The sequence below is a fragment of the Macrosteles quadrilineatus genome, unplaced genomic scaffold, assembly GCF_028750875.1.
Source record: "Macrosteles quadrilineatus isolate MER2022 unplaced genomic scaffold, UCM_ALF_1.0 Scaffold_1__1_contigs__length_201487025, whole genome shotgun sequence".
Classification (NCBI taxonomy): Eukaryota; Metazoa; Arthropoda; class Insecta; order Hemiptera; family Cicadellidae; genus Macrosteles; species Macrosteles quadrilineatus.
In genome coordinates this window covers 47317600-47330191 of record NW_026542594.1, presented here as the reverse complement: position 1 = coordinate 47330191, position 12592 = coordinate 47317600, and the positions used below count along the sequence as shown (strand labels likewise).

At 44.3% G+C, this 12592-nt stretch overlaps 1 protein-coding gene across 1 annotated transcript in view; it reads right to left on the bottom strand.

The window, feature by feature from the left end:
- Window positions 1–12592, bottom strand: part of LOC128982926 (putative phospholipase B-like 1) — an 81421-nt gene that overhangs the window by 28833 nt on the left and 39996 nt on the right. Inside the window, exon 5 of the mRNA XM_054401999.1 lies at window positions 11443–11668. Coding sequence (XP_054257974.1) covers window positions 11443–11668 — 226 coding nt within the window. The remainder of the gene's footprint in view (window positions 1–11442; window positions 11669–12592) is intronic.

Genomic DNA, 12592 nt, shown 5'->3' with positions numbered 1-12592 from the left:
TTAACCAAGTGGTCAAAAATGGCATGGCCAAGCTAGAAGATGACCTTGGATTCGTTTTTGCCTGCCGGTTGGTAAGCAAGGCGGCCATGGAGAAGATTGCGGAGAAGGTAGTGACTATGCCCGACGACAGGGCGCTGCCTTCCAAGAAACGCAGAAGGCCATCCACTACGGAAAGCCCTCCAAAAAAGGAAGAGGCTGTTCAGACCACAAGGGCTAAGGTTAAGGCTAAGGCGACCCAGACAGACCTTTTGTCTGCCGGGCCCAGGTCTTCCCCAGATGTAGCTGCTTTCCCAACAAAGCGTCTACAACCTCAGCAACCCGTGACCCCTCTTAGGGGAAGCTCCCGTAAGGGATCAGTCGTTGAGACGCCATCTGGGGCTGCATGGGAAAAGCGTCTTACCCGAAAGGAGAAGAGGCAGCAGAGGCGGGCGGAGGTCACCTCCAAGAAAAATGTGGCGGTAAAGACACAAACGACAAACGTTGCCCAAATTGGGCCCGGTTTGGCCCCCGCTCTTAAAAGGTCGCGGCCAAAAAAGCCCAGGACGGAGGCAATCTTGGTTAAGCCCTCAGGGGGGAGATCATTCGCTGAAGTCTTGGGTATAATAAAGGCTAAAGCTAAGCCGGAGCAGACCGATAGGGTTGTGCGGTAGATTAGGCAAACCCGGGGCGGGGACGTCCTCCTTGAACTGGGTAAGTCAAAGGACAAATCCGCTTTTGCTGCTGAACTAAAGGCAGCCGTGGAAGGCCAGGGCACCGTCCGTGCACTCGAGCCTAAAACGTCAGTTGAGGTTCGGGACATAGATGGTGTGTCGACAGAGAGTGAGGTGGTTGAGGCCCTAAAGGAAGCAGTCCCCGAGCTTGCCGGAACATCGGCTGTTCTTAGGGTGTGGCTCACAAAACCAAATAGAAACCAGCAGCGGATGGCGGTCGCCGAAATGGCAGACGCACACGCTAGTAAGGTGTTGGCACTCCAGCATTTGAGGGTCGGTTGGGTCAACTGCAGGCTCAGACAGAGGGTGGAAGTAACCAGGTGTTTTAGGTGCCTCGGTTTCGGTCATTCCTCCCGAAATTGCAAGGGGCCCGACCGAGGCAAGCACTGCCTCCGGTGCGGAGGGGTGGGTCACGCTCGTAGGGACTGCCAAGTCGAATCTTGCTTTCTTTGTAAGGAAAATGGGCTCGCGGACAAAAACACCAAACATATAGCTGGGTCTGGGCAGTGCAGCGCTTTTAAAACTGCGCTCCAGCAAGCAAAAGCCCACCCACGAAAATAAGAACACTCCAATGTAATCTTGGGCGATCCAGGACAGCTGACGCGCTTCTCAGTCAGCTTGCCTTCGAACACGGTGTCGACGCACTCTTGGTCAGCGAGCAGTACCAGTACCGGAATAGGGTCCCACCCTTTTGGTTCCCCGATAGTCTTGGTACTGCAGCTTTCTGGGTGTGTAATACAGCTCAAGTGCAAGTGCGGGGTCATGGAAAGGGCCGTGGATTTGTTTGGGTTCGGTGCAAGGACGTCACCTATTACAGTGTCTACCTCACCCCTAACGAGGCTATCCATGACTTCCGCGAGAAGATAGACCGCTTGGAAGAGAGCGTGCAGGACACCACAGGGCATGTAGTCGTGGCTGGTGATTTCAATGCTAGGGCCGTCGAGTGGGGACTGACCCTCACTAATTCCCGGGGGAAGTACATCCTGGACTTTGCTGCCAGGGCCGGACTCGTTGTAATCAACGAGGGCAACACGCCAACGTTCCGGCTACCCGGGATGAGGGGAACGATCCCAGACATAACCCTCGCATCTGAGTCTCTTCTGCCAAGGATCACAGCCTGGAGAGTCTTGGAGGATTATACGGCCAGCGACCATCAATACATTATTTTCAATGTCTTAGATCGCATTCCGAGACAAGTTGCTGCATCTCGGGAAGTGCCCGTTCGGTGGAACACAAAAAAACTGGACGTGGCTAAATTCACCGAGGTCATCCTGCGGGGAGTGCCAGCGGTGCCTGCCGCACCTGGCATGGCTCATGCAGAGGCTATAGTTACATCGATGATGGGGCTGATTGCCTCGGCTTGTGATGAGTCAATGCCCCGCAAGAGACTCCGTTGCGATAGGAGACCCTTATACTGGTGGACTGCAGAGATCGCGGATTTGCGCCGAGCTGCTTTGAGAGCTAGACGACTCGCTACCAGGGCCAGGGAACCCTTGGATAGACGCCGTAAGCTGGAGAGCTACAAGGTGGCGAGGAAGTCTCTCCGCCGGGCCATCAACCGGAGCAAACACAATTGCTGGAAAACACTAAGGGATGATGTCGATTCCGACCCGTGGGGCCTGGGTTACAAACTAGTAACCCAAAAACTCACCACTCGCTCTCCACCTTCCGTCATGGAGGGGGCCGCTATGGAGAGGGTCGTCAAATCCCTTTTTCCGGATCATATTCTGCGCCCACTGCGTGAGTTTGAGATGATGGACGATGTCCCACTCTTCACTCATGAGGAGCTGGAGACTGCCGTTTTATCCCTAAAAAACAACAAGGCTCCTGGACCTGATGGGGTACCTGGCGAGGCTCTTAAGAAGGTTTTTTCAATCAATCCCCTGATTCTTCTGAGCATGTACAACGCCTGCCTGGCAGAGGGGGTATTTCCGTTGTGCTGGAAAATAGCTAGGCTCGTGCTCGTAGGGAAGGGGAAAGGAGACCCAGAATTGCCGTCCTCTTACAGACCCCTTTGCATGTTGGATACGGCTGGGAAAGTCCTAGAGAAGTTGATCCGTTCCCGACTGAATTCAGCCGTGGTTGCTGCGGGGGACCTGAGCCCTCGCCAATACGGCTTCAGGAAGGGGCGATCAACGGTCGACGCTATTGAGGAGGTGAAGCAAGCCGTGATGAGAGCTGAGGATTTTAATCACTACTCTCGTAGGGTTGTGCTGCTCGTTACACTCGATGTGCGAAACGCATTTAATTCTGCAAGATGGTGCGATATGCTGGACGCTCTGGAGAACAACTTCCACGTCCCGGCATACCTCATGCGCATTATAGAGGATTACCTCCGGTTCCGCCTCCTCATGTATGATACTACAGAAGGCCCGCGGACGATGAGTGTCACTTCTGGTGCTGCCCAAGGTTCCATACTCGGCCCGGACCTCTGGAACGTTGCCTACGACAGCCTCCTTAGGTCTGAAATGCCTGAAGAAACCGTTTTAGTTGGGTACGCAGATGACATTGCAGCTTTAATAGCTGCTCGTAGTGTTGAGCTGGCCCAGCTAAAATTAAACCGAGTCATGCGAACTATAAACGCATGGATGGCAGATCACGGTCTCTCACTCGCGCTGAACAAAACTGAGATCGTGATTCTGACCAAAAAGCGGATTGACACCATTGTGCCGTTGAGGGTGGGGGACGTCGAAGTCCAGTCCGTTCGTGCCGCCAAGTATCTTGGTGTCATGGTGGACTCTAAGCTTAGCTGGCAGGACCAGATATTCCGAACGGCGGACAAGGCCGCTAAGGTGATCTCTTCTCTTAGCCGGTTAATGGCCAATGTCGGAGGTCCTCGTTCCAGTCGCAGAAGGCTGTTGATGTCTACAGTTCAGTCTGTGCTCCTGTATGGTGCGGAGGTGTGGGCAGACGCGCTCAATAAGGAGGTGTATAGGATGCGGCTTGCCAGAGTGCAGCGTCAGGCAGCACTCAGGGTAGCATCCACCTACCGAACCTGCCATATGTGCGAGTGTCTGAACCTGCCATATTGGTGGTTGCTGGAGTAATCCCCGTCAAACTTTTGGCGGCGGAGAGGAAAGCGATTTATCAGCGGCGTGGAGAGGACCATACAAAAATGGAGGAGCGCAACCGCACCTACCAACTCTGGCAGGAGAGCTGGGAACAGGAGTCGCGGGGACGCTGGACCAGGAGACTGATTCAGCAAGTCCAACCATGGGTTGACCGACGGTATGGTGAGGTGGACTATTACCTTACCCAGTTTCTGACAGGTCACGGGTTTTTTCGGTCGTACCTGTTCAGGATGGGCAAAGCCGTGTCACCCGATTGCATCTACTGCCCAGGCACTCCCGACGATGCGGAGCACACCTTCTTCCGCTGCCAGCGTTGGGAAGGTTCCCGCCTGGAGGCTGAACAACATGTAGGGCAGTTGTTGGTGGACACGGTCATTCCGATGATGACGGAGGGTGAGGACAATTGGACCTGTATGTCACATTTCGTCCAGGATATTCTCCGCACAAAGAAGCTAGAGCTTGACCGAGATGCAGTCTAGGTCATAAAGAAATTGAATGCCAGAAACGGCGCGAGCCCTGAGGGCTTAGGTCACACGTTGACCTGACCTGAAGTAATGTGACAAACAATCCCAGGTATGTGTCCAACAGAGTAGAGGGGGTTTTTTAGTGAGTAGTCTGACAAGCTCAGGAGTCTCACACTACAGGCTGGCTACCTGTGTGCGTAAAAGCATTTTTACCTCCTCTCCCTAAAAAAAAAAAAAAAAAAAAAAAAAAAAAAAACACACCTATGGAAGTAGGGCTAGACCCTAAAAAGCCATAGGTAAGCAGTAACAACTTGCAGTATCAGGAGCTGATAGGCAGTCTTATGTATTTGTCAGTATGTACAAGACCTGGATATTAGGGGAGGGTGGGCCACAATGGAACATGGGCCACACTGGAACAACTATGTTTTTTGAATTTGGCTAGTCTGACAACTGCTGCACTCAGTGAGTAAACTCCAAAACTATTTGTCTACCCATAGTTCATTGGTGCAAATGGCTGCCTCCAACTAAGGAAGGGAACAAATTTATGTTTTGATTTTGACTACTCAAAGTTACTTTTTCAGGTTATTTCTCGAGGATTTTAACCTTCTATTTGCATTTATTAGAGGTAAGTGTCACACACCAGCATAAAGAACAACTCTTTCTAAAACGTTTAGACTAGTTGGCATATTTGTACAAAGTTCTGAAGTGGAATTAGGGTTAATTTTTATGATCAAACACCCATGGGCCACAATGAAACACTTGGTGTTGGGCCACAATGGAACAGTTCCATAGTGGAGCATCAGGTGTCTTATTGTAACCAAAAATATTACCTATTATATGTTTTTAATTCAATAGTTTGAGACCAAATTAAGGGGGTTTTCCCATTAAATTATCCTTTTTGGAAATTATTCTAATAGAAAAAATATTGAACTGGTTGTTTTGTTATACATATCAATATGTCAAGAGGAAGAAAAAGAAAATCAGAGAAGGGATCGTTTTTTGAGGAGATGATGAGGCGTGCAGTCAAGGATGTAATAAAAAAAATGTCTCTTCGCCAGGCATCAAGGGAGTACGAACTTAAACTCACTACACTACAAAGGTATGTCAACAAAGCTCAAGCTCAAGGGGAAGACATACGAATGGCCCCAAAATATAGAAGCCGGCTGGTTTTTACTGAAGCTGAAGAAAATTCCCTAGTAGAATACATGATCAAGTGTTCTAAATTGTGTTATGGGAAATCCACTAAGGATTTCAGAGAGCTTGCCTATGAAATGGCAAAGATAAATAAAAAAAATGCCAGAAAGTTGGGAAAAAAATAAAAAGGCTGGAATTGATTGGATGTAGGGGTTTTTAAGAGACACCCTAGATTAAGTGTCCGACAACCTGGGGGTTGCAGCTTATCAAGAGCCACTGCGTTCAACTGACCAGTGCCGGATTTACCACTAGGCCGATTAGGCCGCGGCCTAGGGCCGCAAGCAAGAGGGGGCCGCAGAGGATTGGGAAAAACATTTTTTTAGATACAATTTTTAAAAAATAATTTATTTTAAACCACCAGTTTACCGCGATCACAGGTGACCATAATGATGTCTCCGTGGACCGAGGGAGATGTTCACGATTTTGCCGCGGCCTCGGGTGCCTGTGATTGTCCCGTGATTGTGGCCCGCGGGAGACGTTCATGATTTAGCCGCGGCCGCGGGTGACGTTCACGAATTAGATGCTGTATCGAGTTGTCAATGATGATGTCCCCGTGATTGCGGCCCGTGTGCGGGAGATTTTCACGATATCGCTGCGGTCACAAGTGTCGATGATGATGTCCCCGTCATTGCGGTCCGCGGTAGATGTTCATGATTTCACCACGGCCGCCATTGTTGACAATGCATCCCAGTGATTGCGGCCCACGGGATATGTTAACGATTTCGCCGCGGCTGGGGGTGTCAATGTGGATGTCCCCGTGGTGGCTTACCGAGGAGGATGTTTACGATTTCGGCACGGCCGCGGGTGACAATGATGAAGTCCTCAAGATCGCAGTCCACGGGAGATTTTTTTAACACAAATTTGCCGCGATCGCAAGTGTTGATGATGATGTTCACGTGATTGCGGCTCGCGGCAGATGTTCATGATTTCACCGCGGCTGCGAGTGTTGATGATGATGTCCCCGTGATTGCGGCCATGGGATATGTTAACGATTTCGCCGCGGCTGGGGGTGTCAATGTGGATGTCCCCGTGGTGGCTTACCGAGGAGGATGTTTACGATTTCGGCACGGCCGCGGGTGACAATGATGAAGTCCTCATGATCGCAGTACACGGGAGAGGTTTTTAACACGACTTTGCCGCGATCACAAGTTTCGATGATGATGTCCCCGTGATTGCGGCCCGCGGGAGATGTTCACGATTTTACTGCGGTCCCGGATAGTTATGATCACTAAGCCATCATAGTTATGGTTTGATTGTCATAGATGGCTTTGACTTGGTTTAGGAGAGATGTCCACGATTTCATCCAGGATCACGGGTGTCGATGATGATGTCCCCTTGATGTATAGGAGATAGTCACTATTACTTCCGCGATCGCAAGGAATTTTCACCACAGGGGGAGGGCCGCTCAAGTAATTTGGCCTAGGGCCGCAAGTACCCTAAATCCGGCACTGCAACTGACACAATGTTGGCAGTTTTTACCAGACTTTAAAAACTGCTCTTGGTCGTTTCGATAAATTTGCAGACGGAACTTGAATTTATAGTCTGGATGAGACTGGAACTACCACCGTGCAAAAGCCTAAAAAGTTTATAGCTGAAAAAGGTATAAAACAAGTCAGCCAGTGTACCAGTGCTGAAAGGGGTGATCTTGTCACTAGGCCTACATGCTGCATTATAAGTGCAACTGGCAATAGTCTTCCACCAGCCATGGTGTTTCCCAGGAAAAACTTAAAGGAACATATGATAAATGGGGTACCTCCTGGTACATTAGGATTAGTCTCAGCTACACAGGGTGGATGAATGGTGATCTATTTGTAGATGTCATGAAACATTTTGTCAAGCATAGTGGTTTTTCCAAAGATAACCCAACAATTCATGGATAACCATGAAAGTCATTTGACAATTCAAACTCTGAACCTGGCAAAAGACAACGGTGTTACCATTGTTACGCTTCCCCCTCACTGCAGCAATAAAGCTACAACCCCTCAATGTAAGTTGTTACGCACCATTTAAAGCTCAATACAACAAAGCTGTGGATTCTTGCTCCTTCATCATCCTGGAACAAGGATGACTATTTACCAAGTAGCCCATTGTGTGGGATTGGCCAATGATCGAGGTCTACTCCTTCAAACATCAAATCTGGTTTTAAGGCAACACGAATTTTTCCATTCGACGATAAGATATTTACAGATGACGACTTCCTTTGCAGCTACGTAACGGATAGAACAACATCACAACAGTCACCACTAGTTGCGTAAAGTCCAATTACTGATCCAACAACCTCAGCTGCTCAAAGACCAATTACTGATTTAACAACATCAGCTGCTCAAAGACCAATTAAGCCTACTGATCCAACAACATCAGCTGCTCAAAGACCAATTACTGATCCAACAACATCAGCTGCTCAAAGACCAATTAGGCCTACTGATCCAACAACATCAGCTGCTCAAAGACCAATTAGGCCTACTGATCCAACAACATCAGCTGCTCAAAGACCAATTAGGCCTACTGATCCAACAACATCAGCTGCTCAAAGACCAATTACTGATCCAACAACCTCAGCTGCTCAAAGACCAATTACTGATCCAACAACCTCAGCTGCTCAAAGACCAATTACTGGTCCAACAACCTCAGCTGCTCAAAGACCAATTACTGATCCAACAACATCAGCTGCTTAAAGACCAATTACTGATCCAACAACATCAGCTGCCCAAAGGCCAATTACTGATCCAACAACCTCTTTTATTTCCACCCCTTCAACCAACACAGCAGGCAATCAGAGACCTGCAGGCAATGAGAGACCTACTGACAATAGTCAGGTCAATGGAAGTCCTGACGGATTCGTGAGCCCGGATGTCTTTAAAGGGTTCCCAAAGGCTGCGGAGCGTAAAAAAAACAAATTGAGGACGAGCTAAATCATACACATGCATAGCAACTGATACATCTGAAAAAAAAAGGAGAAGAAAGATTTTGAAAAGAAAAGCAAATCAAACTCAGAAAGCTAACCGCATTAAAACAAAATTATTGTTTGTTACTAAGAGGGGGTTCATATATAGCAAGGGAGCTACCTGACTACCAATCTTCAAGCAGCAGTAATGAGCAGCTTCACTTCACTTCAGACGGTGAAAGTGGCGCAGAACTTGATGGTATCGGCCCAATTGAAGACAGTAGGAAAATTAAGAAAATACATCCAGATTTCTTTGAAAAACTAGACGGATCACCAGTTGATGATGATTTTGTGTTGGTAGAGTTTAGGCCTAAAGACGACCTAACACGCAAGGTTTTTTTATATTGCAAAAGTGTTAAAACCTGAAGACTTTGCTGGAGAAGTTGAAGTGAGTTTTTTGCAAAAAAGCCCTAAGTTTGAAGGGTCATTCACTTTTCCAAATGTTGCTAATGTCGCACTTGTTAAAATGAGTGACATTAAGATGATATTGTCAGTTTCTTCTGAGACTGGGTAAACAAAGAGACTTAAGTCATTTTTTAAGTTTGAAGTAAATTTTGACTTGCTTACTATTAACTTATTCCAAGTAGAAGCATTTGACATTGTTTGTTTTCAAAAATGTGTATCATTTCAGATTAATAATAGTTTCTTTGTACAGTATTTTTACGTTTTTACTAACGAGTAAAAACGTATGATACGGGCCACGTTCCACTGTGGCCCGTATCATGTTCCACTACCTACATAGGTTTTGTAAAACAGTTCATAAAAATTAGTATTAATTTAACTATCAATTTTAATATATGTTAAATATATGCGGGAAAGGTTGTTCTCTAAGTACATTTTTCTTCTGAAGCTGTAAAGCGAACAGGTAAAATTGTTTTGTGATTTTTGTTCCATTGTGGCCCACCCTCCCTACTTTTAGTGCGATAAAAGTGAGTCAGTATAACACCTGTCATTCTGAGGAGCACTTTAAGTATGCAAAACGTGTCTTAAGATACTTAAAGATAACCAAATCTTATTGTATTACGTTCACAGCTGATGAGGAACCTCTACATGGTTTTGTTGATGCCAGTCATGGAAACAACTTTGATAGGAAAAGTTTTACCGGATATTTTTTTATACTGTGTGGAGGACCTATGTCATGGGGAAGTAAGAAACAGAGATGTATAACTCATTCCTCAACAGAGTCAGAGTATGTAGCAATGGTTCAGGCATGCAAGCAAGCAATGTTTCTGAAACACTTGTTGGAAGAGCTGGGAATATTTCTTAAGCATGTAAATTTGCATTGTACAATATGCCAGCAATGAAGATTTTACAGAAGAGAACCGTGAATGACAAGACCAAACATATAATTCATAAAAAGCTATTTGTCACAGACAACTAGCTAAGCTAACTAAAGAGAAAACTAGTTGTGCTGAATTACTTTCCAACTTCCAGGATGGTAGCGGACATTTTGACAAAATCACTTGGCAAAATCAAGCATGATGGTTTTATGACCAACCTTGGTATTACCTCAATGAAGGATTAAGATTAAGGAAGAGTGTTGGAATTTGTAATCTTGTCCCTCATTGCCTTGTTGGTTTTCAAGCTTAAAGCAGCTATCATGTATGATATTATATGTCATGTGTTTGATATGTTTATTTTGTTGTTGTAAATAAACTTCACTTCCACTATGGACTTTAGAAACCATACTGTGTAGTCACTTTATTCCTAATTATTATTTTAAAAAATCAATAAAAAAGTGTTAATATACTTGTGCTACTAGGGTAATGAAATACATTGTTCATTGTAAAAGAAGATCATTCACAATATTTTTTTATTGTGAACATAGGTTAGGATTTGTGGAATAAGATAGTGAAAAACGAGCCTATTGAATGTTGGTGGGTGAAAAAAGTGCATTGAAAGTGACACTTGTACCTAACAGGGGTAATAGTGTAAGATGAAATTATATTCAAAGTGGTATAAAAAAGCGGCAAAGTTTAAGGATGACAAAAAATTAACTTAAGAAGATCATACTAAGCAAACCTACAAATGCCAAGATAAAACAAACTTGTAAGTGTATGGATGTCAAGCTATGGATGAAGGAGAAGATAATAAGGTAACTGACACAACAAATTGGAGGAATAACGTATGTGACTCTGAACTTTGTTAGTTAAGACAAGAGTAAAAGTTACCTGTGTACTGTGATGATAAAAAGTGCATGTGTATCTTAAAAAATCATTATTAATAGTCTCCTAAAAATTAAAACTATTTTAGATTGCTTGAACATTCTTTATTTAATAAAACTTGCATATGTGCTGTGTTTGAACTTTGCCACAAAATGGCTGCTATTGACTAAACTTAATAACTACTAATAACCCCTTGTTTAACCCGAAGTTTGATAAAAATCTGCACTTTAATTTGTGCCAGTGAGTGTCCAAATTGAACACTCACTGGCACAAACTGGAGGGTTCCCAAAGAGAACATTTTAAGTAGCCTAATAATAATATAACATTTAAAGAGTGTTTTTTATGTAAATTAATGTTTAGACTTTATAGTTTAAGAGGGGTTTAGATTAGGGACAAGAGCCAATAAAAAAAATTGTTTTGACCTTCTTCTCAGAAATTTGTAGAAATTGTAAAAAATTGCAAAGGAAATTGGCAATTTAATCCAATTTCTAGGGGGGTAATTGTAGTGGGTGAACTATTTAACAAGAAACTTGGGTCAAAACAATAAATTAAAGCTGAACCTAGACATATAAATTTTAATTTGCGAACACTTTATGAATTATGAACAAAATTAACGGTAAATAAAGTTAGGAGAGTGGACAAGGTAGAAGACGTATATTCAAAACAACAACAGATAACAGACAGTCATTCAGTGAAAAAACATAGCGTTATGACAAAAAAAAACATGTATTACCTTTTAAAACAAAAAGTCAGTTGCAAGCTTGCGGGGTAAAATTCAATTTTGGATTAAAAAATCAAGTTGTTAGGTTGGATCAACTGAACGAAAGTTGATGTTCTACTAGTTGACCTGTTCATCAATAGGAAAATTACTAATTTCTGATCATCTGTTCCTACCTGGCCTGTGGGGGTCACGTACTGCCACCGGGATGCATTGTAGTTACCAATAGTTGTTTCCAACACTACCATTCGTGAGCTTGTTGTGTAAAAGTCATCTTGAGATGTTATTACTCCAGGATAACCAGAGAAGCTTATCATACGAGTTGGTGCAAAAGATTTACTCTTTCCCGTCTTATGAAGAGGCATGTTGTACTTCTTTAGTTGACGATACATTTGAGAATAACTGTGAACATCAAATAAAGAAATCAAAACAATTGCTTTATGAACTGTGGATGTGTGTTTGGTAGATACCTACTCTAAATCACATTGATGAGGTTTTGTTTTAATTTTTTTTAAATAATAATCAATCTATAGCCTACTATTATATAAAAATCTAATGGTGTGTGTCCGTGTGTGTGTGTGTGTGTGTGTGTGTGTGTGTGTGTTACTCAATCACGTAAAAACTACTGAACCGACTGGGCTTAAATTTTACAAGAATATAGCAACTATAAGACCTGTTTGTTACCAAAGACCTGTTTAGGACTATTCATGCTTCGATACTGTCCAAGAGCTTTGTCACTTTGGCTTTCAAAATTCTCTCAAAATTCTTTCAAAAGGTGAGGATTTTAAAAGATTGATTGGTCTCCATGGCTGCTATGAGAAAACACCATGTTACTATACGGTTGAAGGGTTGAGTGGATGAAGGGGGCAAGTAACAATTTCGTAAAAATTGAGTTAGATGCATGGATGAAGGATGTAAGTGAGGCTCTATTTAGTACACTGACTCCCATAGTCCTAAGTAATAACAGCTGAGTTATTTTTTTAACTTAGGGGTTAAGTACAGGAAATGCACCTAAATGGAGTGTATAAAGGTGGTAAGTGCTTCACTTGCCCCCTTCATCCACTTTAAGTTTCACTTACACCCTTCATCCATACTCTCTGTGCTTCACTTACCCCCTTCATCCACGTAAAGTTTCACTTACACCCTTCATCCATACTCTCTGTGCTTCACTTACCCCCTTCATCCATGTAAAGTTTCGCTTACCCCCTTCATCCATAGCTCTTTACGCACTTGTCCCCTGCACTTACCCCCTTATTGTTTCGTAATAGTAGCGTATATACTCAGCTAAAATTATATCCACATCAGCTGACAATGAAAATTACCTTG